This window comes from Exophiala bonariae (genome assembly GCF_035927105.1).
Source record: "Exophiala bonariae strain CCFEE 5792 chromosome Unknown scaffold_18, whole genome shotgun sequence".
NCBI classification, from domain to species: domain Eukaryota; kingdom Fungi; phylum Ascomycota; class Eurotiomycetes; order Chaetothyriales; family Herpotrichiellaceae; genus Exophiala; species Exophiala bonariae.
This window is the reverse complement of record NW_027042493.1, coordinates 473582-500722: the sequence shown is the minus strand read 5'-3', so window position 1 is coordinate 500722 and position 27141 is coordinate 473582. Positions and strand designations below refer to the sequence as shown.

General features: G+C 49.8%; 8 protein-coding genes across 8 annotated transcripts; 3 read left to right on the top strand and 5 right to left on the bottom strand.

Annotated features, from left to right (window-relative positions):
• Positions 1–1208: 1208 nt before the first annotated feature.
• Positions 1209–6734, bottom strand: LTR84_004114 (uncharacterized protein; the record flags this gene model as incomplete). Its single annotated transcript, XM_064847693.1, has 5 exons — positions 1209–2451; positions 2504–5264; positions 5320–6207; positions 6264–6312; positions 6369–6734. 5 exons carry the CDS (start codon positions 6732–6734, stop codon positions 1209–1211), a joined length of 5307 nt encoding a protein of 1768 aa, XP_064704805.1.
• A 1063-nt stretch (positions 6735–7797) lies between these two features.
• Positions 7798–9027, top strand: LTR84_004113 (uncharacterized protein; the record flags this gene model as incomplete). The annotated part of the gene is made up of 1 exon (XM_064847692.1): positions 7798–9027. The coding sequence occupies one exon, from the start codon at positions 7798–7800 to the stop codon at positions 9025–9027; it is 1230 nt and encodes a 409-aa protein (XP_064704804.1).
• A 17-nt stretch (positions 9028–9044) lies between these two features.
• LTR84_004112 (uncharacterized protein) lies at positions 9045–9816 on the bottom strand (the record flags this gene model as incomplete). The annotated part of the gene is made up of 2 exons (XM_064847691.1): positions 9045–9586; positions 9672–9816. 2 exons carry the CDS (start codon positions 9814–9816, stop codon positions 9045–9047), a joined length of 687 nt encoding a protein of 228 aa, XP_064704803.1.
• Positions 9817–10317: 501 nt separating this feature from the next.
• LTR84_004111 (uncharacterized protein) lies at positions 10318–11250 on the bottom strand (the record flags this gene model as incomplete). The annotated part of the gene is made up of 1 exon (XM_064847690.1): positions 10318–11250. The coding sequence occupies one exon, from the start codon at positions 11248–11250 to the stop codon at positions 10318–10320; it is 933 nt and encodes a 310-aa protein (XP_064704802.1).
• An 866-nt stretch (positions 11251–12116) lies between these two features.
• Positions 12117–13594, top strand: LTR84_004110 (uncharacterized protein; the record flags this gene model as incomplete). The annotated part of the gene is made up of 2 exons (XM_064847689.1): positions 12117–12366; positions 12435–13594. 2 exons carry the CDS (start codon positions 12117–12119, stop codon positions 13592–13594), a joined length of 1410 nt encoding a protein of 469 aa, XP_064704801.1.
• Positions 13595–13763: 169 nt separating this feature from the next.
• LTR84_004109 (uncharacterized protein) lies at positions 13764–15395 on the bottom strand (the record flags this gene model as incomplete). Its single annotated transcript, XM_064847688.1, has 1 exon — positions 13764–15395. The coding sequence occupies one exon, from the start codon at positions 15393–15395 to the stop codon at positions 13764–13766; it is 1632 nt and encodes a 543-aa protein (XP_064704800.1).
• Positions 15396–16215: 820 nt separating this feature from the next.
• On the bottom strand, positions 16216–19509 carry LTR84_004108 (uncharacterized protein; the record flags this gene model as incomplete). Its single annotated transcript, XM_064847687.1, has 1 exon — positions 16216–19509. The coding sequence occupies one exon, from the start codon at positions 19507–19509 to the stop codon at positions 16216–16218; it is 3294 nt and encodes a 1097-aa protein (XP_064704799.1).
• Positions 19510–22172: 2663 nt separating this feature from the next.
• LTR84_004107 (uncharacterized protein) lies at positions 22173–23843 on the top strand (the record flags this gene model as incomplete). Its single annotated transcript, XM_064847686.1, has 3 exons — positions 22173–22674; positions 22725–23414; positions 23467–23843. The coding sequence occupies 3 exons, from the start codon at positions 22173–22175 to the stop codon at positions 23841–23843; spliced, it is 1569 nt and encodes a 522-aa protein (XP_064704798.1).
• Between the last annotated feature and the right edge of the window lie 3298 nt (positions 23844–27141).

Genomic DNA, 27141 nt, shown 5'->3' with positions numbered 1-27141 from the left:
GAACAGGCACGCGATGGGTCGGTTAGACTGAACACGACCAGAGGGAGTATGTGTCGAGTGTCTGTAGAGTGCAATTCAGCAGGCACACGCGCAGACAGTTCTTCCCTGGTTTATTTGGAAAAGTCAATGCCGTCGAGTAGAAGACTAGATATGGACACTGCCTGTGAAGTCACACGCAATTTTGTCAATAACAACAAAGAACCACAACTTCACTCTTCAAGCTCAAGTTTCAAAGCTACGAGATCGTGGCTGTCTCACACGAAAAAAATGCCCCGCGCAGATGTGGGAGACTCTTTTTGGAGATGCGATTTTAATGCCATCCAACTACCGAGACCTCGATGACGCCAATCGCACAGGGGGGGGCAACTGGAGACGAAGGGGGGCCGAGGGGCATCGAGCCATTCAATCAGCCCCATAGAGTCTTAAGGTGCCCACCTATTCCAATCCCCTCTAAGCATGCGCCCTAAGCCCTGGAACAACCGAGCCTATTAGGGCAAAAATGAGCGTGTCTCTCCATCGGCTAAAAGAATACCCCATGATCAGTATCCGTACTCCGTACCTGGAGGACGCTGCTTCTCATCATATCAACAGCCCCTCTATCGAGTATCTCGTCCTTAAATCCTCCAGGCGGATCGGGGCTTCCTCGGCCTCGACTCTCCAGTGCCAGGCATGCCCTCCTCCACTCGAACCCTGCCCTGACGCCGCTTAGCCTTGTCTGGGGCACTAAAGCACCATTCCAGGTAAACTTTTCCTTATCCAGAAGTCAAAACATGCAAGAAACGCCCAAAGATGGGTTTCTTGACGCTGGACCTTCTGTGAGCTGTTGGAAACAATCAATCAACATAGTGACTCTTGCAATGTTCATGCCCTACAAGACTTTAGACTTTGTGATTATGAAGGTCTAGGTAGATAATACGCAGAATCTCAACCATTGGTTAGCGTCGAGGTCTTGAAAACTATTTGACTACCTTGTAGGTTTTTCGGATTGCTACAATCAGCAAAAATCCCATGATAATCGTGATGATACAGCCTGTTAAGATCCGAAGGAGAGAAAGTCGTCGAGTGTATCATATCAGCAAATGCTGGCCCTCCTAATCACACAATGCTTTGCCATAACCATGAAAACTTTGTCCACCTGCCCATACATATATCACTCAAGGGTATCAATGTTCCTTTTGGATAAACGCCCCTTCTCTCAAGACCAAATACTAATTCGGTTCGTCTCCATTGATGAAGTCATCAAAATTCTTCGAAACAATATCTCCGTCACCCTCATCAGCGGGCTCATTACCAGGCTCATGACTGGCTGTTCGAATCATGTCGAGAGCTTCGCTCGCGTGACTCGTTTCCTGCTCGAGGCTGGGCACGGTCTCATGGGTGCCATCCACATCATGATTTGTCATGTCCATGAACATGTTGTCGTACTCGCCCCCTCCGGCAGGTGATCTGTCGTGCGGTGTATTTGTCTCGCTGGCGCTGACATTGGTCAAACCGTTGCGAAGATCGTCATCGCCATCTAAGCCTAACCCCTCGTCAGGCCGAAACATGGGAAAGGACGCATCAAGGTTTCGCGGTTCTGCGCTCGTCTCTCCTCTGAATGCCGGCATCATCGGATCCCTCATTCCCTCCGGTGGTTGATCTCTGGTCGGGCTGAACATAGGCGAAGGGGACCGAGGAGGGAATGATCCTGGACGGTGGGCTCCAAAGGCGCCGCTGTAAGGTGTTGACCCAGAGAGATACCCACCCTCAAATCCTCCAGCAGAGGCTGGATTGCCCGTCGAACCTTGTCGCTGCATCGCCCCTGGTGTTTCAGCGTTACCAGCTGTATGACTTTGACTTGGGCTTGCCGCAGATCCTGGAGCCGATGGTGATTGAGTGGAAGGTTTGGGAAGTAACGGGCCTGTGACGAATGATTCTTGAGTCTTCCTGCGCACATAAGTTTTCGTCCTGAGATGAGGAGGGAGGTCTTCGGGTTTCTCTACTCCGAGCTCTTTCATCAATTTTTGCTGCTTAGTTGGGCGTGGCTTCCGGGTTGACAAGCTCTGATCCAAAATTGGCGGTGGTTCAGGTGCAATTGGCTGCCACGTATGAAGCGCTTGTCGGAAGATATTTGTCTCATAGGCCAGAAGTACCTCTGCACCTTCAATCTTTCGCAGATAGAAGAGCATCTCCGGCATCTCCTCGATGGTCCTACAGAGCTGATTCCCGCTTGTATATTGTTGTAGAAAGTCTCTGAAGTTCGAAGCCTTGTCCACAATCCGTTTGAGAAGCTCTTCCTCCTCAGGTTGAAAGGGCAAATCAGCGATTTCTGCTTGCCAGTCCAAGAGGTCTTCCAGTTTGGGCCGGGCAGCATCACGAGGAATCTTCACACGCCAGTCACAAATGGGGCATGTGAACATCTCTGTTTCCTTTACCTTGCCCCTCGCCAGTTTCAAGCACTTTGCATGGTACCTGGATCACAATATTAGCGGAACTCTTGTCATCTAGACTTCTCTTTCCTTACCAGTCATGACAGATCTCACATTCAATCATGAGACCTGCTTCAGGTTGTCGACAGATACAGAACACCGGCTTTTCATCGTCGCCAATTGCATTCCTCTCCTGGCCCTCATTGGGCGTTGCTTCTCTCGACGCTGGTTCCACCGGTGGTCGAAACGTGTCGTTCAGATCAAAGCAAAAATTGTTCTTCTCCTCCACAAACTTCATATGCTGCTCAAGAATGTGAAGTGGAGCGTTCGCCTTGCCAAACAACTTTTTGCCCCTACGCATCCAATCTTCATGTCTTCGGAGCTCCTTCTCTAGATCAGCGGCGCCATGTGGCTTACCATTGAGATCCTCGAAACCCTTGACCACGTCTCGAACATAGACATATTCAGGCCGCTTTCGTAGATCCGGATCATGACTTCGCTCGACTAGGGTGATGATCTGTCGTTTCGCTTCTCGGTTTCTCGCCAAGATCGCATCCATCCGTGCCAATGTATCCTTGTTGACTGGAAATTGCTGATTTTGGACCTGTGAGTGTAGCGACTCTAGTTGAGGATAGTGAACATCTTCAGCAGCCATGACTTCTTCGGCTTTGATCTCCCAGAAATCTCCCTGACGGACCACTTCTGTCAGATACACCACCTCAGGTACCTGGGGTAAGATTTCGAGATCTCCTATCCGCTTCAGAAGATCTCGACACTCGTTCAAAGTTCGAAGATTCACATCTGTTTTCACAAGCCGAGCTTCCTCAAGCCATTGGGTGCGAGCGTGAACCTTTTCGAGGCTTGCGAGCTCAGGTACGCCTGCCATGAATCCTCGACCTTCCTCCAGGAGTGTGTCCAGCTCTTCGGTATTGGCTTGCATCATTCCTGAAAGTATTCGCTTGACATTGGCTCGCCAATCGTCTATGACCTGGACCTTCTCCTGAAGACTTTCGAGCTGCGGCGCACTGAAGCTGAGTTGCTCCCCATCCTCGATCAATTCCTTCATGCGTTCTAGTGTCAATTGGGGTTCGTCTTTTTCATCAGCTTTGCCGTTTCGAATGGACGATCTTCGAAGCGTCTTGTCTGTCTTGCGTCGATTTTGTTGTTTGCGAGTTAGATAAAGGTTTGCTTCCTCGACCCATTGATCACATCTTTTCACAAAATCTGCCAAGTCGTCCAGTCCATTGAGATGAAATGGGATCTTCTCTCCCTCAGTCAACAATGTATGCATTGACTTCAGTGGTGGCGCCGCATCGTCTGTGAGAAGCGCTTCAAGTTTTGCTTCCCATGCTTCGGGTACATTCGCCTTGTCCACAACCTTCTGTACTACACTATTCAAATCGTGATTTGTGTAACGCAGCAACAGACTGTGGTTAGGTCCCAATAGTCTTTCTTGTGGAGTTTCGGCACAGCAATCAGCCACGTCAGGATGTAAGAGACAGGTGATTTTACGACTGTGATGGCAACGGAATTGAGAAAGATATGAGAGGGCTTTGCAATGGCAGCACTGATATTCCTCCTCTTCCAATTCAACGTTCTCGACTTTTATCGTCAAACCACAAGCATAGGGAGGTTCCGAAGCAAGAGTGTCAAACGTGCAGTCATCGTGAGGGCGCAATGATTTGTGCAGCGCAATGAACTTCTCTCGCTCGACCAATTCTCGATCTCTTGTGCGCTCCAGGGCTGGTCCCAGCCACCTAGCAGTCTTGATGGTTGTATCTGATGCAGCTGCTGTGAACAAGAGTTCGTCATGCGAAAAGCATGGCTGACGGCGGAATTCCTGTAGTCTCTGTATGCCAGCTTCTCCAAAAGGTTCCCAATCGGCGGGAGCGAAGTTGACCGCTTCATTGAAATTGAAGCCATGGTTGAATCCCGCATGATACGCTTGAGGGAAAGTGATGACAAATTGGCCGGCTCTCTGGTCAAGAGCATAGACTTCGACCCCTGCCTTCCTCAGTTGATTGGGAGGGAGGATCGTGACGAGTTGGAAGAGTAGATCAGGTTGTGTCTCGAATAGCTCGGGAACCGCCTTTCGCATAGCTGATTCGAAGGCATGCGCGTCCTTACCAGGTATGCCGTACCAAGTTTTCGTAGCACCAAAGTGCTGGTAGTTGGCTGAATACGCATAGTGGTCTTCGTTATGCCAGCAGAATGTAGAGAAACACATTCCCACGTAGAGCCAGGGGACAGTCATTCCAGATATGTCACCCTTGATATGTCTGAAGAGAGACTCTTCCAGAAAAGGCATGACATTGAGATTCCACGGATCTTTTGAGTAAGGGTTCAATGGCGCCTTCTCGACACTTGGAAACCCACTTCCATGCGTTGTGGAATGAATGTCGGCGCCGTATTCCACCTCAACAGATTCCGTAATATCTTCAACGAGACGCCAAAATTCTCGCTCAACATCGTCTTCGGTCAGCCTCCGTTGAGTGTTCGTCACTGGATCAAAGGGCTGCCGAGTGCTGAAGTAGTTGTCTCTGAAAGCGTTCGCCTTGTCCTGGAATTGCTTCAACGAGTAGACACTACCTTCCTCGAAGCCGTAATCGTTAGTGCCAACCAAGCACTTGGAACAATGCCAGTCAAACTCGGGTAACTGGGTCAGGCGTGGTTCGACACAATGCATGTGATAACCTAGGTCGCAGCTATCACAGAGTAGAATGGTCTCTCTGTTATCAGATTTGCCGCACTTCTCACATCTCTCACCGTGTCTCCTGACTTGAGATTTCGCCCGTACTTGTGGTGTTGATGAGCGCATCGCTGGAATATGATTTCCTGGAATCACAGGGGGGGCGTCTGTGTCACTTGGTCAATATCAAAAATTCGGTCTTTTAGGGCAGACCTTGCTCACCTTTCTTCGGGCGTTTGCTCCTTCTTCCATTCACACCGTCCAGCTCGGTGTCCAAACCCTCAGAGCTAGACTCACCATTGAGACTATCATGGCTCATGGTCCTTTTCAAGGGGTTGGAACCATTCGTCATTGCGTTATTGGGATGAACGGTCGTTATGACTGGACCATTGATGGAGACGAAAGGACTTGCTGAATTTTGCGTCATAGGTTGAACACCATTTGCTTCGGTCTTGACGATTGGAGGAGGGAGGTGATTAACTGCTGTAAACCCCCCTGGGTTGTTGACTGCCGCAAAGCCACTGTTGACAGCGGTAAACCCAGAAGAAGATATAGGCCGAGGTTGCGGGCTGGGCGCCGGTAATTGATGGGCAATTGGAGGAGGCTGTTGAGGTTGTAGCGGTTGCTGGGACGGTGGGAGAGAATGTTGAAGTGAAGGACTTTGAGGCGCTGCGGGCTGCATGGCAGGGGAGCCAGTGGCCATGACTGGAGGCGCGGAATGCGGAGCTCCTGGATGGCTCATGGGAGATTGGTGAGGTTGTACATGTGGTGAGTAAGGACCACCGAGATCGCTCTCGGGTAGTTGGGGACCGCCGAGTTTGACCCGTCTGAGATATTCTTCATAGGGATGCAACCACCGCTGGTATGAGTTCTTCAAAGACGTGGACAGCGAAGACATAATCTTCCCACTGTAGCCCAGATCTCTCCCAATCTCGGCCCATTTCTTATCCTTGCAAACCCTTTCGAACCCACCACGGACTTCGACGGCCTTCTTGAGCTTGTACAGATCAAGCGGTCGTTTGTCGACACTTGGGAACCGATTAAGATGAGCACCCTGTTGTTTGTGAAATTTGGCGAGCTGATCCAGATAGTTGAGATTAGTCCGATTTCCTAAAATATCTGTATTAGCCACGGGCATTGTGGTTTGATCAGCGTAGTTAACTTACCCCCCTCGACTAAATTGATTTCCTGCCGCCGTGTTCGAAAATGGAATCGCTGAAGACTCGTTAGTATCCGGACTATACATGGTCTGGCAGGCTAGCCAGACTTACCTCGGTGTCAATAGCGAAATCTGGGTTCCAATTCTCGGGCGGGATAATTTTGCAAATTCCATACTTGCTAGCCTGGTCGTATATGCTTCGAATATACTCCATGGGGTCGCGAAACTCGGCTTCGGTTGGTCGATAGGTAGGTGCTTCGGGTAGATTGTAAAGACGGCTCCTCGAGGGAGGATCACGACTTGAGGGGTTGCCCTTGCGCTCAACCGTACGTAGATCAAGAGGAGGTGCATGACGCGCACTGTAAGGAAATGATGGAGTGACCATATTAGGGCCAACACCGTTCACTCGAGGGGCGGTAGCATTGTTGACCGATGCAGCTGTAGGTGCGACACCACCCGTTGCGGGTGGAGCGACCATGGCTGCGGAAGTCGCTATGGATGTATGTTATTTCAATCGTGTCTGTTGGATGACCTCTATCTATGCTATCGATTCGAACCCGACTGTTTCGAGAAAATGAGGAGGGGATATTCCGTATAGTGATAAGACTTGTTTGTCGTGGATAAAAGGTATGCGTTGTCAGAAGCAAGTGAACGAAGGGCAGGTTGGTGGAGATGCGGGTAGCCTCGTATGTCGCACGCTGAGCTTTATGGAAGCGGGCGTAATGGAAGCGAAGTGCTAGAGAAGCACTCCCAAAGCAGTGTCTCACATGCGGGGGTGAGAGAAGGTGGAATTGGTTGATGAAGGGTAGAGTTTGAATGTGAGAAAAGAAGAAAGAAGTACGGGTCCTAAGTACCAAAGCGTAAGGGCAAGTCAGGAAAGAGCGAAGATCCTGAGGGCGACTTAACGGAACAGATACAGAGAGGATTGGCGGATGGGGTCTAGAGACAAAGCCATACTAGTAGTACTCTGTACTCCAGAGTAGCGCAGGGCAGCGAGAAAGTACGACTGAAAGTAGAGCAGAGCAGAGGGGACAGAATGACCAGATAGTGCCAAGAATGTACTATATCCAAAATGGTCAGGCTTCAAAATAGGTACCTAGGGAGATAGCCCCTCTGGATCACGTGTGTACCCGAAGATACAGTGGGAGCCTGCAGGTGGCGTGTCGACCATCACCTTACACGTCCAATACGGTCAAAATGAGATCTCAATTCGTGTCCGGTTTCAATTACCTAGCCCTCTTGATGTTATGGTCATTTGTGGTCAATCCGAGAACCCCTAGTACTGATTATCCATAGGTACATTACTCGGACTCGTAAACACCAAAATATGAGCGTGTTTTGAGGAACCTCTTTGGTGCTTCCAATCACCACTCACTCCTGGGCCGCGAGACTTCCCATCAAGGGCTAGTACCCAACTAACTATTGATATTGGAAACTTGCCGCCACATGTTTCGCGATTTCCCAACATTCCAAGACTGAGACTGCAAGATCTGCTTTCTTACGACGCGTTGCCAAAGGTGGTCGATGAGAAGTTGGCTAGTATGGACATCAAGCCCATTCCGGCCTTTTACTGCTGCTATCTCCTGCGCTCTACCATTCGCCATTCGAGTGTTTACGTGGGATCCAGCCCCGATCCTGCTCGTCGACTGGCCCAACACAATGGTCGTGTTCAAGGTGGTGCTGTGCGAACGTCGCGAGCCTCCTTACGTCCATGGGAAATGACTTGCATTGTGGCTGGCTTTCCCTCCAACATTGCTGCTCTTCAGTTTGAATGGGCGTGGCATAATGCGCACTTGACGCGACATATCACGCCCACAGAACGCATCTCATTTGCAACCACCCGCACTAAAACCTCAAAATCGGGCAAAGCAACGCGCCGCCCGGGAAGGCCACGCACTTCCTTGATGGATAAACTTTCCAATCTTCACATTCTGCTCCGCACCCCATACTTCTCTAAGTGGCCCCTCGAACTTCGGTTTTTCAATGAAGAGGTCTATCGTTCGTGGGTCACCTGGTGTGGAAGGGTAGATGCTTATCTTCGTCCTGGTATCTCAGTCATTCTTGATCCAGCACAAACAAAACCCTTGTTGACGGAAGAATTCACTTCAGCACAGCCATTATCAAGAAGCAAAAAAGCAGACTTGATAGGGAAAGGTGGTGCTGAGGGTGTTGATCCGACGTATGCCCGCCTGTATGACATTTTCCAAAAAAGCCAGTTCCTGCTGGACGAGGACGATAGTCACAATTGTTCGGTGTGTTCCGAGAACTTGGACATACATCGCAGTTTATTCATCCTTTGTCCTTCAGATAAATGTTACGACACCTCTCATGTCGCATGCGTTGCGCAGAAATCTCGTGTCGAAGATGAGCCCAGTGGGATTGTTCCTGAATTTGGAGTCTGTCCCTCCTGTAACGAGAGCCATCCATGGCCTGAACTCATGCGACAGGTGACCCTAAGGACGCGAGGCGAGAAAGAAGTCCAAAAGCTCCTGTCCAAGAAGGCTAAGAGCCGTGCTGCCACTGCTGCTGCAATATTGGAAGCCGAGAGTGAAGAGGAAGTCATGAACCAGGATGATTTGACTGCTCAAGATATTGCTGATGAGGAGGGTGGTCTGAGTGACTATGTCAACTACGACGACGATGACGATGCCTCCGTAGCCTCCATGGATTCAACCTTCAGCAAGAACTCTAAACAGGTCTTGGAGCTTTCTCCCACCAAAAAGCCCTCCAAGCTGGAAATTGTGATAGAAGATAGCGAGGATGGAGGATGAATGAAGCAATCTCCAATCTAAGTCGTAGTCGAACTCAGTAGTGGACCAAGTTTTCCCAAACTCTCAGTTAGCGGACCATCGCTGGACACCTTCGCAATCGCCGCGAAGATATCCTGACTGACCACATCGATGGCCCGACCAGCATCAACCAGCCAGACATCGAGATCGTCAATCCTGGCGAACAGCTCCTTAAACAGCGTCCGAACACGAGCTTGCATCTTCTCCGTCTCGTACCTCTCGTCGCCGTAGTTGCCCCGCTTCGCAGCCTCCTCAGGCGAGATATCCAAGAACAGCAGGAGATCGGGCTTCAGCAATCCAATTTCAGGGTACCACGCCCAGTCCAGAGATAACTCGGGGTTGCCCTTGGCGGCAGAGTAGACAGCGCCAGAGAACGAATATCGGTCGATAATTACGTTGATACCGTTGCTGATGTCTCGCCCGATGCCCTTTATGGCCTCCCAGCGATTTGCTGAGAACAGGAGGTGGATCGAGTGATCGTCTTGTTCCACAGAGCCGGTCAGGTAGCTATTGATCATCTTGCCGGTCGGCGTGGTGCGGTCTGGCCAGGAGCAGTTAGAGAAGATCTTTAGTCATTGAAGTAGATTCCTAGGTAATCCAGGTACCACGAGACTGGGTTGACAGACCTGGAAACTTAACATATCGAGCTTGTCCTCCATTCCCGACAAGGTGGTCATGTAGTTTTTGACACTGGCTGGATTTCCCGGACCGGTCAAGTCCCTCAATTACTATCAAGATACCCCGCGATTGGCTTTCCTGTGTATCATGCATCTTGTCGATCAGTATTATGACTTTTAAGTTATTGAGCTGGAAAAGCATATGATGGAAGGAAGGCAGGGATTGTGGGCATCGAACGCGCTCTGATGTTTGGTGATCTTGATGACTCAGCCACATCTACCTCAGCCTCCGGGTGCCTGCCAGTGTTCAGATTGGCCAGCGGGTGACTTGGTTCAAGATCAAGTTACGGACCAAGTCTACTTTTTGCTGTGTCACGAAAACCGGATTGGGACGTTCTCAATTTGAATCAGGAAATGTGAAAGTGAATTGTTTACCTGACTATCTAGGTGTTGGGTACGTAGTAACCACTCAGATAGGCACACAACGATGCTCAATGAGATTCAACGTGTTCCTCCTAAGATATCCTCATTCGCTTAGGAATAGCGGCTTCTCATGCAAGACCTCAATAGGCACTCTTCCACGCATTGCTGTGGCATCCATCTGCGACACCCGCTTCCCACCACGGGAAAGTCTTTCGGACAAACGTCATATATCCTAGGCCAGCCCCAGGGGATTCTCCTCAAAGTACTCTTCCAACGTGGCAAGCTTTCCTCGCGAATTCTGAAGCGCCCAAGCAACTAATTCCTCCGACTTAGGACCCCAATAACCAAGCTCTTCCAGAGCGGTGAATGCCTCGGTGAAAAGCTCGCCCATAAAAGGAAGGCTGTTCTTAAATTCTTCCGCTGAGATTCGTTTGTTGATGACAGTCTTTCCACTGGTTTTGGACATGATAGCAGCCTGCTCTTCCAAAGTGTAAAAAGCCTGCGCAGCACAGAATGTCTTGCCTTCATACTTTTCTGGCTCTGCAAGGATAGCGCCAACAAAATTGCCTGTGTTCTTGACAGCATCCATGAACGGAAATTTGGTCTTGGGGGAGATGTGACGGACCAGAGCCCAGGTTCCATCAGATTCTAGTTGTGGTTTCAGAAATGGTTGGGATTGAAAATTGTCCATGAAGAAACCGGGCGCATAGAAAGCACTCTTGATGGGCAGAGTTCGAATGTACTCCTCAATGTTTGCTTTTGCATCAAAGGGTTTGACTGCAGTGTATTTACCACCCGAGAGTTTGTTGAGGGACGGCAGAGTGCTGAAGATGATATACTCAGCCCCTTTTTCAAGGGCAACGTCAGCGATTGTCTTGCCCGCTTTGTATTCGATTTCCAAGGCGTCTGGACCAAAAGCAGGTGTGGTCATAGAGAACACGGTATGTGCGCCAGTTAAAGCCTTCTCAAGGGATGTTCGATCAAGCGCGTCGCCTCTAACAACTTCAACCTTGCCCTCGAGTTGCTTGGACTTCTCTGAAGTGACATCACGCGTGACAGCACGAATCTTGTATTTCGCAGAAAGCTCTGGGTCGTTGAGTACATAATCGATGAGTGAAGCACCTTGTCGACCAGTGGCGCCGAAAACTGCAAGTATTTTGGACATCTTATGACTGTAAACGCAAGAAAGTTTCTTGCAAGGTTCAAGATATATAGCTGGCGATTCTCAATGAGAGGCTTCGTGAATAATGGCCTTTTGGATGCCGCGATTGAGATGGGCAATCATGATGATTTTATATCCAGACAGCATCAGTCTTGGGAAACTGTGCTCAGCTCGAATATCTCCTACCACGAACGACCGCCGTTGTGGTCCGGAGCCAAGATGGCTAAGTGGATCTTCAAACTGCACACGACATCAACTGTGCCTACCTGCTCAAAGAATTTGCGGACTATGCTCCTGCATAGTCAAAACAAGAGGATGGTAGTACTGTTTGATACTGTTCCATCGTCGAGGGATATCACGTGTTTCGGTGCATGCACCGGACGACAGCGGACGTGACCCGGAGCTGCTGCTTGACCAAGTTATACGAAAAGCGGGCTGGGGCTGCTTGGATCTCGCCATGGCAATTTACCAGTAGTAGACCGTCGTAGTGCCATTTCAAGCATTCTGCGTGCCGGGAACACTAATGTTTGGTTCGAGCGAAGGATCTTATTGTGAATCTGTGATAGGTCGTCGAAGAACTCGCATGCAATCCCCACCTTCTTCTACAAGACCATTTGTGAAGGAGAAATCGCGGGTTAGATAGTGGCGAGTGGCATTTCGCACGAGGATAGGACTGAGTTCCTCTCATTCAGATCATGCTCAAATTTTTGTAGATGGAGGAAGTAGAAGGTCAACGCGCTTTTCATCGGAGATGAATCGCAGACCACGTGATCCACCTAGCAGCACGTAACATCAAAAACTCTCAGCCTCAAAATATTTGACGCAAGTCGCAGCCTCGTTGTTCAACCCAACATCTTCAGTATGGCAATATGGCTATGCCGACGGTAAATGGTGGCTCGCCAGCCCACCTACCAGCCGAAATGTTCAGATTCGTCTTTCAACATGCTACTCCATCTGAAAGTGGTGCCCGGCTTGGGCAGATGGCTTTGCAACAAAAGCATCACATCAAAACACCTCATTACTTAGTCTCAACATCACGAGGAGCGGTGCCTCACCTATCTCCGGATAACCTGATCAGACATACGCGAATTTCCGCGGTATATCTCGCTTTGGAAGACTGTAAGGCCCCAACCTTCGTGTTAGCCCAGCGCTACCATGCTGACATCTGGCTTACAGTTGATGGATAGTCATTGAGAAGTCATCAACGAAATCACCCATCTACAGCACCCCAATCAAACCTGGCGAGTCTCGTTTACGGCAGTATGCCGGCCTCCCCGACCAAATCTTCTCCATTCTAGGACCTCGTAGGGTTCCCAGTATTCCAACGCCTGCCCATAATACAAACTCGTCGATTGCGATCTCGACATCTGTAGGATTTCGTTTCCTCGAAGCCAAGCACTACGATGAGGCCCTGGAGGCTCTCCGGGCGGACCTTTCGATGAGTCTCGCCGATGTGATCTCGAACGATGTTGCAAGTGTGAAGCGAATCGAAAAGAGCGTGGATCGGACGCACGCATGGCTTCGGGATACAGTTGAAACCGAGGGAGCGCAGAGAACATCACCATTATTCGCATCGATCCCTCCCCTAGAACCAGAAAGGCTGCAATTCTATTTATCAGATATAGAGGATGACTTCCGATCACAGATCTCAGGATTAGCAGTGTATGCCCCAGCCACAACTGTGGGATTTTCACAATCACTCCGACAACTACCAGTCATCTGTCTGAGCGATCCATCCACACCACGAGCTGTGCTCTCAGCCATCCACACAGGCATTGACATGATCACCGTGCCATTTGTGACACGAGCGTCCGAGCACGGCATTGCCCTGTCTTTCTCATTTCCCGGCCCTCCAGATTCCTCGAACCAGCCACTGGGCATCGACTTCTGGTCCTCGGGCCACGAGACAGATCTGTCTCCCCTGAGCCCTGGATGTAAATGCTACGCGTGCCAGCGCCATCATCGCGCATACCTACACCATCTCCTCCAAGCGAACGAGATGGTTGCGTGGACACTTCTTCAGATTCACAACTTCGCCATCATTGATTTGTTTTTCGATGGTATCCGACAGAGTATTGAGCGCGGAACGTTCGAAGAGGACATCAAAACTTTTGAACGCGCTTATGAATCTGAATTACCGGATCAGACTGGTCAAGGACCCAGAATCCGGGGTTACCAGGCTAAAAGTATCGGTGGAGGGGAGCCTAGACGTAATCCAAGAGCATATGGAAAACTGGATGATCAGGTCCAAAAATTGGCCGAGGCCGAGTCTGGAGTTGCAACTCCCGAGGGCGATGCGATGGAGATTGAGGAGCACGGTCTGGCAAAGAGAGTTGATGAGAAATGACTTGACTTGAAGATCAATTAGCTCGAAGGTCTATGAAATAACATAAGTCTTGATCTATTAGCACACATTTCTAAATTTCTCAGCCTCGTCTTGATCGAGAGGCATCGTACATCACGTTAAACTCTCGTGGAATACTCCTTTGAACCCCCATGCTCCACGCTCAATCACGTCATAAACTCTTAACAACGTCCCTCAGCAACGGCGCAACCTGCTTGCGACTCTTACTAGTATCGCCCATCCACCAGACCGCAACATTCACAAATCTCTCCCGTAGCAGTTTCAACAAGTCTCCATCTTCCTCCCAGCCCTGCAACCGCAACTCGACACCGCCCTTCTCAAACGCCTCCACCACACCCTTCACACCCTCATCCATCACAATCACCGCGGCCTCCTTCTTCCCCGTACCCGTGCGCGTTAGCATCGCAAACACGCCCAGCTCTCTCGCAGGATCTAGCGCAAATTTCTCGATCTCGTCGACGAATTGCTGTCTTCCACCAGCATGTTCGATCAGCCAGGAGAGCGGCTTTACCAGTGATGTCGTTCCAATATTGACCTTTTGGCTGTTAGACGAGCCTGTCGTCACCTCCACCCACGCTTTATAGTCGCGATCGAAGGTCTCTTGCATCGTGAGCAGGGAGAGAGAATTGGATTTCGCCGTCGAGATGGCGTCGTACTCGGATGTACGGTCCCATCGTGATTGCGATTGTAGTTGTGATTGCTGGTGCTGCTGTTGGCGAGAAGATGACGATGAGGTTGCGACGTCCTGGGCGCTACCGGTGTGATTCGAGATGACAGTCTCCAAGAACCGAACCGCTTCACGATCTGTATCTGAGCATTTATCGCCTCTCGCACGCAGGTTCGACGTGTCGATGAGAATAGGAGCGAGCGCAAGCTTCGCAATCTGCAATAAGCCCTCGTCCGCATTACCTTGTTCCCCGTTGTCCCTTGCACTCCCAACGTCTGACTTCTCTGACCCTCCTTCTGGCCATAACCCCTGCTGTCTGAGGTGCTCCACCACGAGACTTGTACAGCTGCCAATCCCAGTAGTGACGACTCTAGGTTCTACGTCTTTAGGCACATAAGCCTCATCGATGTGGTGGTCAACACAGCCAACGACATTGAAGCGTGCTTTTATTGTCTCGTCATCTAGGCCCGGGATCGAAGGTGAGTTGTGATCGACCAGTAAGAGCGCCTGTTTTGACTGCCCGTCAGTTGTAGCCGCAGAGGAAAACACGGACTCTGCCGCCTGGCCAGGACCCGCTGCTTTTGAAGAGAATAACGCATGCAGAGTGCTTGACTCATCGTCTTTCACGTCCCCGATCGTGATCACCTGCTCAAGCTCTTCAGGACCCTCTTTCCCGCCATTTGCTTTTCCATTCAATCCGTCGCCCTCGCTCGACTGCTCTTGACCCACAGGCTTCCCTAACGCGATTTTCAACGCAACCGCAAATTCCGGCCGTTGTCGCCATAGATCTCCAGATCTGACCGCTGGCAGATTCAATATCGGCACGTATAGCGTCGGCGCTATAGGTGCCGAGGACTCTGAGTGTTTGGTGGTCCCCGCCGCTGTTCGACTCTGCCTGTGGTTGTAGAAGTACGAGAGCACGACCGCAGAGATAAAGCTATCGAGGTCAGCGGATGGATTTCCCATCACCAGCGTGACATTCTTGTTGTTGATTTGTGACGATCGCAGCGGCGTAGCGATCGAAGACTGGAGCCCATAGATGCTATCTGGAAAGACTGTGGTGCGTAGGCGGGATAGATATGTCGATAGTGGTGGCATGGTAGTTTCATCCGCCATCTGGATTAATGAATACGTGGTTTGGAAAGCCTGTGATGGCTACCACGATACAGTTTCGTTTGTTGTTCGACTAGCAATTTACCGCTGGTTGAAATGGAGCCACAATCAAGGTTCAGGTTACTGAACTACCCTCACTGGTAGATGTTCGCAATAGATAATCTTGATCGTCTTTATCCGGTGAGTCTGTTTTTCGGGATGCTGCTTTATCTAGTGCCTATGTCATCATACCGAACTAGATCGAACGCTGCTTTGGCAGAACAGTGGTCGACTAGGGGCGACTAACAGTCTGAGTTGAATTCTGGTGCCTAGAGATCTCAGCTGCGAGGCTTAAAATTGTTTCTGCTCTTGTCCAATATTTCACGTCTGTGGTGGTGAAGCATGCCGGGTTGACGTCATATGGCGAATATAAATTGACGATACGAACTTTGAAATCATCTAGGTACTCAACGTGTTAGGTATGCAACGGAATCAAATTGATAGCGGGTATGCAAAGTCATCATTCAATCATCACAGCTGAAAACGTAGTCATACAATCCTTGGGTAAACATCACGTTTCCCATCTAGTTCCAGCCAAAGCAACCTTGGAACCCAATCCGAAATCCCCTTGAGAATATGCATCGTTCAATCCAGAGCAAAATATCAGGATACCCAAGATTCTCGAATATTCAAAGCAGACCGGCCAATTCCCTCCATCCATTAAAACTCATGTCATCGGATACGATAATCGTCGCCATCTTTCTGAAACATCATGCTGCAAGACAATAAGCCTTTTGCACCCAATGGTTTGCTAAGAACGCGAAACCGTCCTCCTATCTCGTCCTCAGACGCATTCCCATTCTGCCCAAACACACCACCTTGCACTGCGATCGGCAAGTACCAAGCCTCGCCAGACACCCCGTTCTTGTATCTTCAGGTTGGCTTCCCAGACACTGCCCAGTACCTCACCGTCAACCTCTCTTGTAGCGATGGCCTGGTGCAAACCTTCCACTTTGCGATTCAAGCGAATGATCTTCCCACTAGGACTTTGTATTGCCAATTTAGCCGGTTTCTCCTTGACTCTGACACCAGCTCCTGCAATTGCGCTGTTTCCTTGTTCGCTGGGATTGCTACCGGCGGCGCTACTCGTCATACTCATGGCACTTGCGGGTCTAACCATGGGATTTGGGCTCACTGGACGTAAGTCGAACCCACTCTGTTCGTTGGCTGGAGTTGACACCACCGAACCACTGTGCTGTCTCACGCAGAAGACGTATGTTTCGCCAACGCCAAGCCTCCAACACTGCGGTTGCACAACATAGAGGTCTTGTCTTGTAGCATGTGGTGTTGGATGTCTCATAACAAAGTCATAGGTTGGATTGTCACCAGAGTTGTACAGAGGTATCGAGAATGCCAAGGGATGAACGATATCTCTTGAACTTAACATCAGGCCTTTCTTGCCAGCATAGATTTTGAGAGCTCCAATACCTTCGTCACCAGGAAGGATTGCTTTGATGACATAGCGCTTTTGCATGATCTCGGTGTTCGGTACTGTCCTGTACCAACTGGGTTGGGCCAGAGCTCTCTTCTTTGTCACTCCATCAGTGTCCTCGTAGACATCGCCATCTTGGTCGCGGAGATACTTCCTCGCCTCAACTTCTGCAACTAGCTCCACATCTGCAGGTACATTAACAGTGATGGTACACATCTCAAGACCGTCCATCCGTATGACACTAGTATCATATGCATGCATCGCGAGGCCTTGCCTGAAGAAGGGAGGACAAGCTCCGGGTAGACCGAGTAGAACATCTGGACTGATACTAGGAACCATGTGCTGCTGCGCCTCATCCAGAGGCACATGTGTCCAACAGAGCTCATTGGGCAGGGTGAGGAAATACCAGGCTTCGGCAATACTGGTGCTGACGCTAGAATATAGTAAACGCCGAGGATTCGTCGGGCTAGCAAGACTCGCGTCCAGCATTCTCCACTCTCCATCAACGAGGATTGCATTCCAAAAATGATTAGGTCGTGATAAAGCATCCAGGTCAAGATCTTCCCCGGGAGATTTGAGATAGCCCTGAACCATTTCAGCGTGTACTCCAATCGCCGTGCACATCTCCACGACTAATGCTGATATCTCTTCACTGGTGGCTCTTTTTGTTTGGATGATCTTTCTGGTGTCGATCGATCGAGCATAACTGTATCTGTCGACCTCGTGATCTTCTTCCCAGTTGATTCTTTCAGCACACCAGATGAATATAGCGCGAAGTCTTTGGACAGGGCTTCGGTATGGGCGACAAACGTAACCACTTGCCAGAGTTGCTGCTGTTATGCTGCTCGGAAGGCTAGTAATGAAACGTGTCGCTTTGTCCACCTGACTGAAGCTGGGGTTGCTGAGTTGGAATGGGTGATGGACGGGAAGGCCATCAGCATCCTCGTCTCCTTGGAGAGTACTGTAGAGTTCTTCGACTGAGCAGATCACTGGTTGATCTAACATGTTGCAACGATCTGCTCTTTCCTGCCGTTCGGATGGACCCGGTGTGTTTGAGCGATTGACATCTCGTCTAGTGAGAATATATCCGCTGGCTGCACCGCTAGCAAGGCCCATCTCTCGAGCAGCATCCCTTCCGAAAGCATCGGACTGTTTGGAGTTTCCCGGAAATTGGGCGTTAAATACTGTGCCTCCAGCGATCCCAGTCATTTTCGTAGGGGAGCCAGAGTTGCTTGATGCCTGATTCACTGATATCGTGCTCCGAGCACTAGCTGCCCCTGTTTTCGCACTGTCCATCAACTTTTTGAAAAAACCTGGTTTCTTAGCCTTTGGAGTGGTAAAGCCACCTAGTCCACCAATTGATTCCGATCTCGCATCGTCCCATCCGACTGCAGATCTAGCGCCAGATCTTGAGTCAGCATGGCGTGAGTGGAAAGATACAGTAGAGGTTGGCGTTTTGGGTCGAATATCAGATTGCTCCCATTGCTCATTTCTGGTTCCTGCACTTGTCATTGGTCTCGCTATACGACCTCGGATACTGCCCATCCTCTTCCTTGCAAGGCTACCAGCGCTGGTGGCACTGAGACCGCTGGCAGAAAAGCCGCTCATCAAGCTTTGACTTGTCATGCTCGACTGATGCGAAGTGTTGGTCGCCACACTTTGCGCACCACTACTTGAATTGGTGGAATTGGTCTTGGTTGTGAATGTTCGGCCTAGACCATCCCCACCCAACTCGAATGCCGATTTTCTCTTTCGCATTGAAGGCCGACGCGAAGCTGCTGAAGAGGCTGGCCGCGACGCCCAAGGCGAATTCTTGGGTGGCGGTTCTGGTGGATCACTTCCTACGGCCTGTGGATCACTACCTTCACGAGCTTGCTGCATGCGACGGAGCCGGCTTTCCATCCGCTGAACATAAGTTTCTAGTTGGGTTGAACCGTCTTGAAAGCGGTCAGGACTGTTGTGACGGCTGCTATAACTTACTCGCCCTTCCGAGTACTTGCTGCCACCATTTCCAAAGTCCAAAGATGTCATCGGGCGAGTATTCTGAATGCCGTTAGGTCGACGGAAATTATCGAATGCTTCAGGAGACCAGGGATTGAACTCTTGCTCTTGCTCTCGTTCGTGCATTGAATCTTGCCGCACAAGGGTCATATCATCAAGGGAAGACATCACGTCGTCCATTGCGTTGCGTATCATGGGTGGAGTGTGTCCGTTCATGGATGGAGGGGCCGGGGACGGCGTCCGAGCGATTCTCTCATAGCGGTCATTCATCTCAACTGGTAGAGGTGATGGAGCCCTTGAGATTAAGCCATTCTGCCCTCCAAGCACCCGATGAGGCGGTGGAGGCGGGGGAGGAGATGATCCAATTTCGTGGTGAGGTAACGGAGATGGTGAGCGTGAGGGTCCTCTTGAAACTGGCCGTTGCTGCCACAAAACTGTAGATGGGGGGTTGTGTGTATCGTACTCAGGCTGTGTTGATACTCTTGTTTGTGTAGGAGCGGACTGTACAGCAGCAGCACTCCCACTGGGGCCTTTTGCAGTTTTGTATCCTTGGAACGGCCGCCTTGATTTGGCCCGCTCTTTCTTCTCTTGAATGTGCGCAAGCGAATTCTTGCTATTACTGCTGCTCTTTTGCAATTCAGGCATTGGGCTCACGGATCGACTCGTGGGGTTGAAGGTGTCTTCAAGTACGACAACGAAATTTGATGGGAAAAGGCCCATCATTCTCTTATCTCTGCGTAGCCTCCCCATCCACCAGGAACCGTCCCCAGCGTTCAAACATTCAATCAAATCACCCTCAATAAAACCCAAGTCTTTGTCAGTCTCACCGCCCCAAGAGTAGACCGCGCGACACCAGCAGGGGAATCTGGGTGGCAGCAATCCAGCCATGACGATAAGATATGGATGTATTTGATCGCTTTAACAAGAGTGTCGTTTGGGTATATGTCGCAGTTTGCGGCATCTAGGTTCTTGAGTGGAAGAGGATTCTGGCGCTCAAGGCGAGCGCTAGCCTGATTGAACGCAAGAGCCGTTAGGCGCAGATGATTTGAGGTGTTGAATACATAGGCAACGGGTGGAGGAACGAAATGATTGAGGTGGTATAGCTTGCAGAACAGAACAGCGAGCACAGCAGTATGCACGAGTGCAATGGTACTCCAGGCTGGCTGCGTTGAGGCCATGTTCTCTGCCAAGACATATTGGTAAATAAAGATCCAGATTAGGCCTAGTGTAATTATTATGGCTGCTTTAGTTTTTCTTGGAGGAAACGGGCTAGCGCTTTATCGCACAAAGCGGCGGCATGAGACACTCAGCCTTATTTGCTGAATTAGTGTTTGAAATCCATATCTGGAGAGTATGATAGTGCAATGTCGTTATGTTGATTAATCAATATTCCTCAGCAGTACGAATACGCATGTACTCACAATCGCTCATATTAAAACTGTTTTTCACCCATATCGATTTGACTTTCTTTCGATTTTGTTACCTGTACTCAGTCCCCTCCATATTGGAATTTTTGTCTCCCACCACATTTGTTGCTTCAATGTCGAATAATTTTCGTCCATGGACAGTCGGCAGACTCGACGACTTGACTATTGTGAGAGAACACGCGAAACGGGAAGCCCGAGCTCTGGCCTGCGTATCAAATTCTTCTTGTGAATGCCTGGACCTCGGCCATTGAGTATTCCTGCATAGACACTCTCAACTCCACGAGAGTAATATGCAAGCCAGGCCCCTACCTATCACACCTCTGGAGTCATTTTTGAGCCTCGGATGTCGTCGATTGTTTACTATGCACCAAAAGACTCTCCTGGAAAGTTAAGACTTTAGGTTTCTGCAACACGAAATTCTCGTATTCGAATACCCATGCTCAAATGCATCACATCATGGCTTCAGACAAGACTCTTCTAGCCGATTCTTTGCCGTCACTGATTTACCTAGGTAAGTTTGTTGCTGCTCATTATGTCCTCGTTGAGCTGAATTGAGGTGTCGGGATCGGGTGGGTGTAACGTGGGGTAAAGCGAAACCCATCCCGATTCCTGACTGGGAATCAAACGGAACCCTGACCGACGCCAGTGGACGATGGGGCATGTGCCATTTCTAGACTTCCAGGCTCCCAGCTCTCCAACGGGTGTGCCATTCTTCTGCAACCCTGCCACCGGCTTCACTTTTCTGGCTTTCCCACCTCCCACGGCCACTGGCAACCCACTCTTCTGTCAATCATTGACGCGGTCAGCCAAGCCAACTTATGCAGTCTGAGAAATCAAAGCCTAATCGATCGAGTTGCCACAATGTCCGATCCTTTTGATACGCTGCATTTCGACAACTACCATCAGCCTTTATCAGGAGGAGTAAGCGCCCGAGCAAGGGTTTTCGCTTCCGATGCTGCAGAGCTCAACTCTTTGGTTCACAGGGTGAAAGAGGTTCCGGTCATGCTGAATTACCTGTGCTGCCGAAAGTAGTGCAAAATGCGATGCAACTTCGATGCCCAGAAAATGGTGGGTTTATTGGCACACTTCCAAGACTTTGTGGTGCTTGTGAAAGCCAATAGGCCCCTGAGTAGAGTTCTATTCGGACCCCAGTCCCGCACCCCCTGGGACCCCGAAGCTCATCTCGACTGCTTATTCTCCAGTGCTTGTGCAGCTTGATCCCGCTTCATCAACTTTGTCCCCTTGGCTATCGACCTGGCTTGTATCTGCATGATAATACAGGTACAGCATTGTTCGGGTTGTGCAAGGCAGGTACATACCTCGAACTCTTGCATTTCAACATCGACGCCAAATTGACGTTCTGTGGAGACATTGTACCAATCTGGCTGGGCCATTCCATTAATTTGGAACGATGCAAAACAACCATGTTGACAATCTGCTGACTGCCAGTGCCCACATGGTCATACCCCGGACTCCACCGGAGACACATCCCATCCTGGGGTGATTTGAGTCATGGTCGGCTTGCTGGGAGCGTCTGGCGATGATCCATTTCACTAGTGTCTTGTCGCCTGCACCATGACCAGGGTGAGAAAATCACAACAGGCCAGGAAGTAAGTTACCCATCCTGGCCGCCACTTTCTAGACCATGGATCTTTGAATACGAAGGACTCGATATGCTTCCACCATCCAACTGGAAGCTCAGACCACACCCTTTCCACATCCACAGCACGAGTGACGGCCTACCTCCTCTTTGAGCAATAGCGTGCATAGTGTAGGCATATAATAGTCCTTCACTTCTCACATTTTCCTGTTATCTACTCTTTCTTCATTCCTCAGTCAATAGCTTTTGGTTCCCAAATTTCTTCTCCAACAACCGCCACCATGGCCACTCACTCACCTGTGGAAAAAGAACTCGGCGTGGATGAGCTTGAGCGCGCAGATACTCCTCGCAAGGTCTCCATTGATATGTCTGAGAAGAACAACCATGACCTGGACGAACGAATCAATGCCTTCACCCCGGAAGAGCAGAAGAAGATCATTAGACGTGTTGACAGACGGCTTGTCCTCACCCTTGGATTCCTTTACTGTGTATCTTTGATGGATCGCACCAATTTGGGTATCGCCGTTGTTGCTGGTATGGGCGTAGATCTCGTCCTAATTGGCAACCGCTACTCAATCATCGTCCTATTATTTTTCATAACATATGTTGCACTACAACCACCTGCTACTGTCGTCCTTCGAAAACTGGGCCCCAGGATATTCTTGCCAACCATCACACTCCTCTGGGGTCTCACTATGATTGCCTTCGGATTCGTCAAGAATTGGAGCGACCTGGTCCCCCTCCGACTTGTCCTAGGTATATTTGAGGCTGGTTTCTTTCCTGGTAAGTCTTTGAATGAAATCCATTTGTCGCGCCAAACTAATCTTTGTCAGGTTGTGCATATCTTCTCAGCTGTTGGTATCCTCGCTACGAGCTACAAAAACGAAATGCTGTCTTTTACCTGATCGGATCCATGGCTTCAGCATTCTCGGGGATTCTCGCCTACGGTTTCTCTCAGCTCAAGAATCACGGCAGTGGTCCTGTCTGGTGGGGTCAGCACTATGGCCCTACAAAAGCAAATCCGAACATAAAGCCCGGCATCCTACCCGGAATTGCTGGCTGGCGTTGGATCTTTATCTTGCAAGGAGTCATTACTTGTGTCCTAGCACTCGGGTCTTATTTTTTGATCGTCGATTTCCCGGAATTGTCGGTCAACACCTTCGGTTTCAAGTTCTTAAACCAGAAGGAGGCCGATTTTATTGTGGCTCGCATTGAGAAAGATCGTCATGATGTTGCTGTTGAAAGATTCAACATCAAAAAATACCTTGTCCACGCCTTGGACCTGAAAGTATGGGGATTTGCATCTCTTTTCATGCTCACTACCACAAACACCTACGCAATCGCTTACTTCCTCCCTATCATTCTGAACTCGGGTATGGGCTTCAATGTGGCAGCTTCTCAATGCCTAGTCGCTCCTCCCTACGTCCTGGCGGCTATCGTTATGTACGCCTTTGCCTGGGCTGGAGACAAGTATCACCTACGCAGTCCCTTCATTCTCGCCAACGGCTGTCTACTTCTTATCGGTGAGTAATTCTACTGACAGATGGCTCAATCTTGTCTAACACACTCTACTAGGTCTGCCACTTCTTGGTTATGTCAAGAATGTTGGAGTTCGATATTTTGGAGTCTTCCTCGCAACTACCGCTTGCAACGCCAACGTCCCATGTGTCCTTACATGGCAGGCAAACAATATCCGTGGTCAGTGGAAACGTGCGCTCTGCTCTGCTACCTTGGTTGGAGCTGGTGGCATTGGTGGAATCATTGGAAGTACTGTCTTCCGTGAGGTAGACAAACCCGCCTATCATCCTGGAATCATCACCTGCATGATCGCAAGCTCTTTGATTATCGTTATTACCCTGGCAATGGACTACAAGTTCTATCGCGCCAACAAGAGAGCCGAGGGAGGTGGCAAGCCAATCGAGGGTCTTCATGGATTCAGATATACATACTAACTGAGAGGTGATGCCTCAGCAGGCTCTCCTTGAAAATCAACCTAGGAGTGGGCATTTTCGGTCAGATATAGCAGTATGTGGCAGATGATTCGCCATGCAAATGCTTGACTAGGCAAAAAGAAACCACGGTCACACATGAAAAGTTCCGTTATTTCTTCCATACGATTTTCTGAATTGTGAACTCTGCCTTGAAACCTGATGGTATAAATTCGTTGACGGCCAAAAAGATCCTGTCAAGTTAAACTACTTGTGTTACTCTGACTCCCTTACAGCTCGAAGTATGTTTTGAATGATTGCGTGAGCGAGTATCAACCAGTGTCTCACAGCCAGCCGTGTTCAGTTAACAGCCATCCATTCTCGTATCTGCCTCAATAGCAAAATCGGCCATGAATAGTATGATAGTGTCTCGTAAATCGAATGATGCGTCACCAACCCTGTCCGAGACAGACTCGGGAGCGGAAGTCGCAACGTTCCGTTCTATATTTCATAAATTGGTTAACGCCTTAGCCCTAGTAGTTACTAGTCATGCGTGAGTCGGGCTTCTTTTCTTTTTCAGAGATGGCCACATCACTCGGGCGAGTACGACATGAATTAGTTAAAAACTTAGGACTGGCCTGAAGGATGGCTTTCTGCATTCCCCCACAAGACTAGAACCCGGCGCCCCCGCATGGTGTGTGCAGTACGAATAAGATGGAGCCGACAATAGCCATACCCCTGCCACGCTCATTTGCCGTTCCAGACAATCTGGAGTCATGAACCCAGCATTGACGATTAGGCTGATGCTTAAAGGTGGATAGGAGCCCCGGACTCCCCCAACCATGCAAAGTGACTCTCGCTTGAGCCGCCTGGAGTCAACTGCTACGATTCCATCAGCCGGTGGCTGGCCGGTGGTGCTACCATTGGACAAGAACCCCAACTGCAAGCAGTGATCAACGGAGAGGTGCCTTGAAAGGGCAAAGGCCCAGAAGGACCAACTCGGCCAGAGCGATACATCATTCCTCAACTTACTCCTCCGCTTCGAAGTCTGGAATCGATGATGGAGAACGCGGGGCGCGGAGACTGTACCGAGCACCACCGACCCGATCGATGTTCGAGTTGATGTCCACTGGTAACGCCTGACCATTCAACGGCATCTGGTCAAGACATGCCAAGAACCTTACCTGCCCTCTTGGATTGCTGAAACTTTCTCCTGTTAGGCGTGATTTGTTGGACCGTTATCCTCATGCCTATTACAGTCTATGAAGCTTGAATACCAAGAGATCTTGAGTTCGGGCCAATCTCTTGGTATGCGTCCAAAGTACCTCGGCTGTGCTTCAAATGGACTGTGCACAATTCCTACGGGGTAAATCACCTCTTCCGCACTGGGTATCAACTGATGGTGGTGGCCAACTTAACATAAACCTCGATACCGTTCTATATTGTGGAGCGTCACTAAATGGCTGCCCGATGAAGGTGGATCAATATTCATGATCGCAATACAATACCTCGAATCGAGGAGAAAGGGATGGTAAGTCACCTTCTAGTTGTCATCCCGACAGCCTTCTGATATCAGGCATCCGCACTCTTTGCTGCAGGTGACCCGACCGCTGGTCATAATTGGTCCTCGCAATTGTTTCCCGAAAACGACGCTTAGCATGCGTACCCTGCTCATGTCCCTGCACCTCGTGGGTGCAGGGCCGACAGGATTGCGTGTGCTGAGCGTCGTGAACCTAAGAAGACCCTTGTATCTCTGGGCCTCTCACTTGCAGGTTTGTGCGAGTTACTGAAATTTCTAGCTCATTACGGCCTCTGAGGAAGGCTGTATTGATGGACGCCACGAAGCTCAACAAAATCACCCAGGTATTGATGAACGGAATATATCGGTTTGCGGTATGCAACTATGTACACAACCCATGGTATGGCCGAGAAAACATCGCAGATTCGGTAACAATTGCGAGCTAAGCTGCTGTGAACAACGTGCGTAGGATCCTCATGGAGTGCTCATCAGAGCCTTTGACTTCCAAGCGATTGTGTGCTCATTCTACCTGACCATGACTTGGCTCGTGAGCAATTCGTGTTGTTCGCTGCTGTCTGCGACAATGATGGTGACAGTCCGAGTTGTTTGATGATATTGAATGTTGCCTTCGGGCGGAATCGCTCCCTTTCGTGGTTTACTGAACCCCCAGAACGCTGACATTTTTCGGAAAGATTGAAACATCAAGTCATCTCAGGTCAGCGAAGCATTAACTCCTTGAACGATTACCTTTCCTAGCAATGCTCATTGTCAGCCGTCCTCTGGCCCAAGTTGCAACCCCCCAGGTTGGTCGTCGGTGGCCAAATCGATTGCCAGTCAGACTTGGTTTCGATGCTCCCTCCCTCCGGGAGTCTCGGGAGAGCTGCGCTCGAACATCCATGGTAGGGTTACCGTATTGATTCGTTACCACACGATCAATATTCACACCGAGTGGTTTGCAGACCACAAGTCAGTTCACAACTATCGCCTGGTCGTCTTGCGCTTGGTCAAGAACATCACAATACCAAGTTCCCGGACTTCGCTGCTCTTGCAGTGCACCTTCTGAGCATCTCTTCACTTTACATGATTTCCATGCATTTCACGTTTCTTTGCCCCTTGATAGGGACGAATGAACTGAACCGCAGCTGAGCATTGGTGGGCGATTCGTAGGGAGAGATCCCGGCCCCCACTTCAAATGGGAATCAGACAAAGCTGTTGGACTGGGCATCCGCGAAATCATGTGCTTTACAACGCCCGGATTGAAGTGCAAAGGTTTTGTCGACGCGGCGAACTTCGTTGTTGTATTCACGGCCAGATACCCAAGGCCCTTTCTTTTTAAGCTGCACTTAAGAGACCCATCATTGGATTAGTCCTGTGGGCGGCTTTTCTTTTTGAGATCTATATTGTTAACTATCCACTAGTCGCCCTCGCTACTGCCATAGAAGACGTGATTTGGGAGCAGCGATTGGCCGATCTCGATGTCCCTGAACCCTTTAATGTGACACACGCCTGGACCTGGCATCACCAATTCAGGTGTACGGAATCTCGAATGACAGTTTCATCTTGACCTTTCACTTGGATTTACAGCTGCGTTGCCCTACTGTCTCAGCAACAATGAAATCTTCATTGTGGGAGCATCGATCAATTCATCCGCATTCAGCCTTCGAGCTGAAATACCCCCAGACACAATTTAACAGTGGCGATATTCGAGTGGGCTTGTCAGGTAATGATCCCAGCTAGTCATAGTCGTCAACCAGAGGTGACATTTACGTGTTTCAATGAAAGTCTAGAACCCTTATCAGAAGG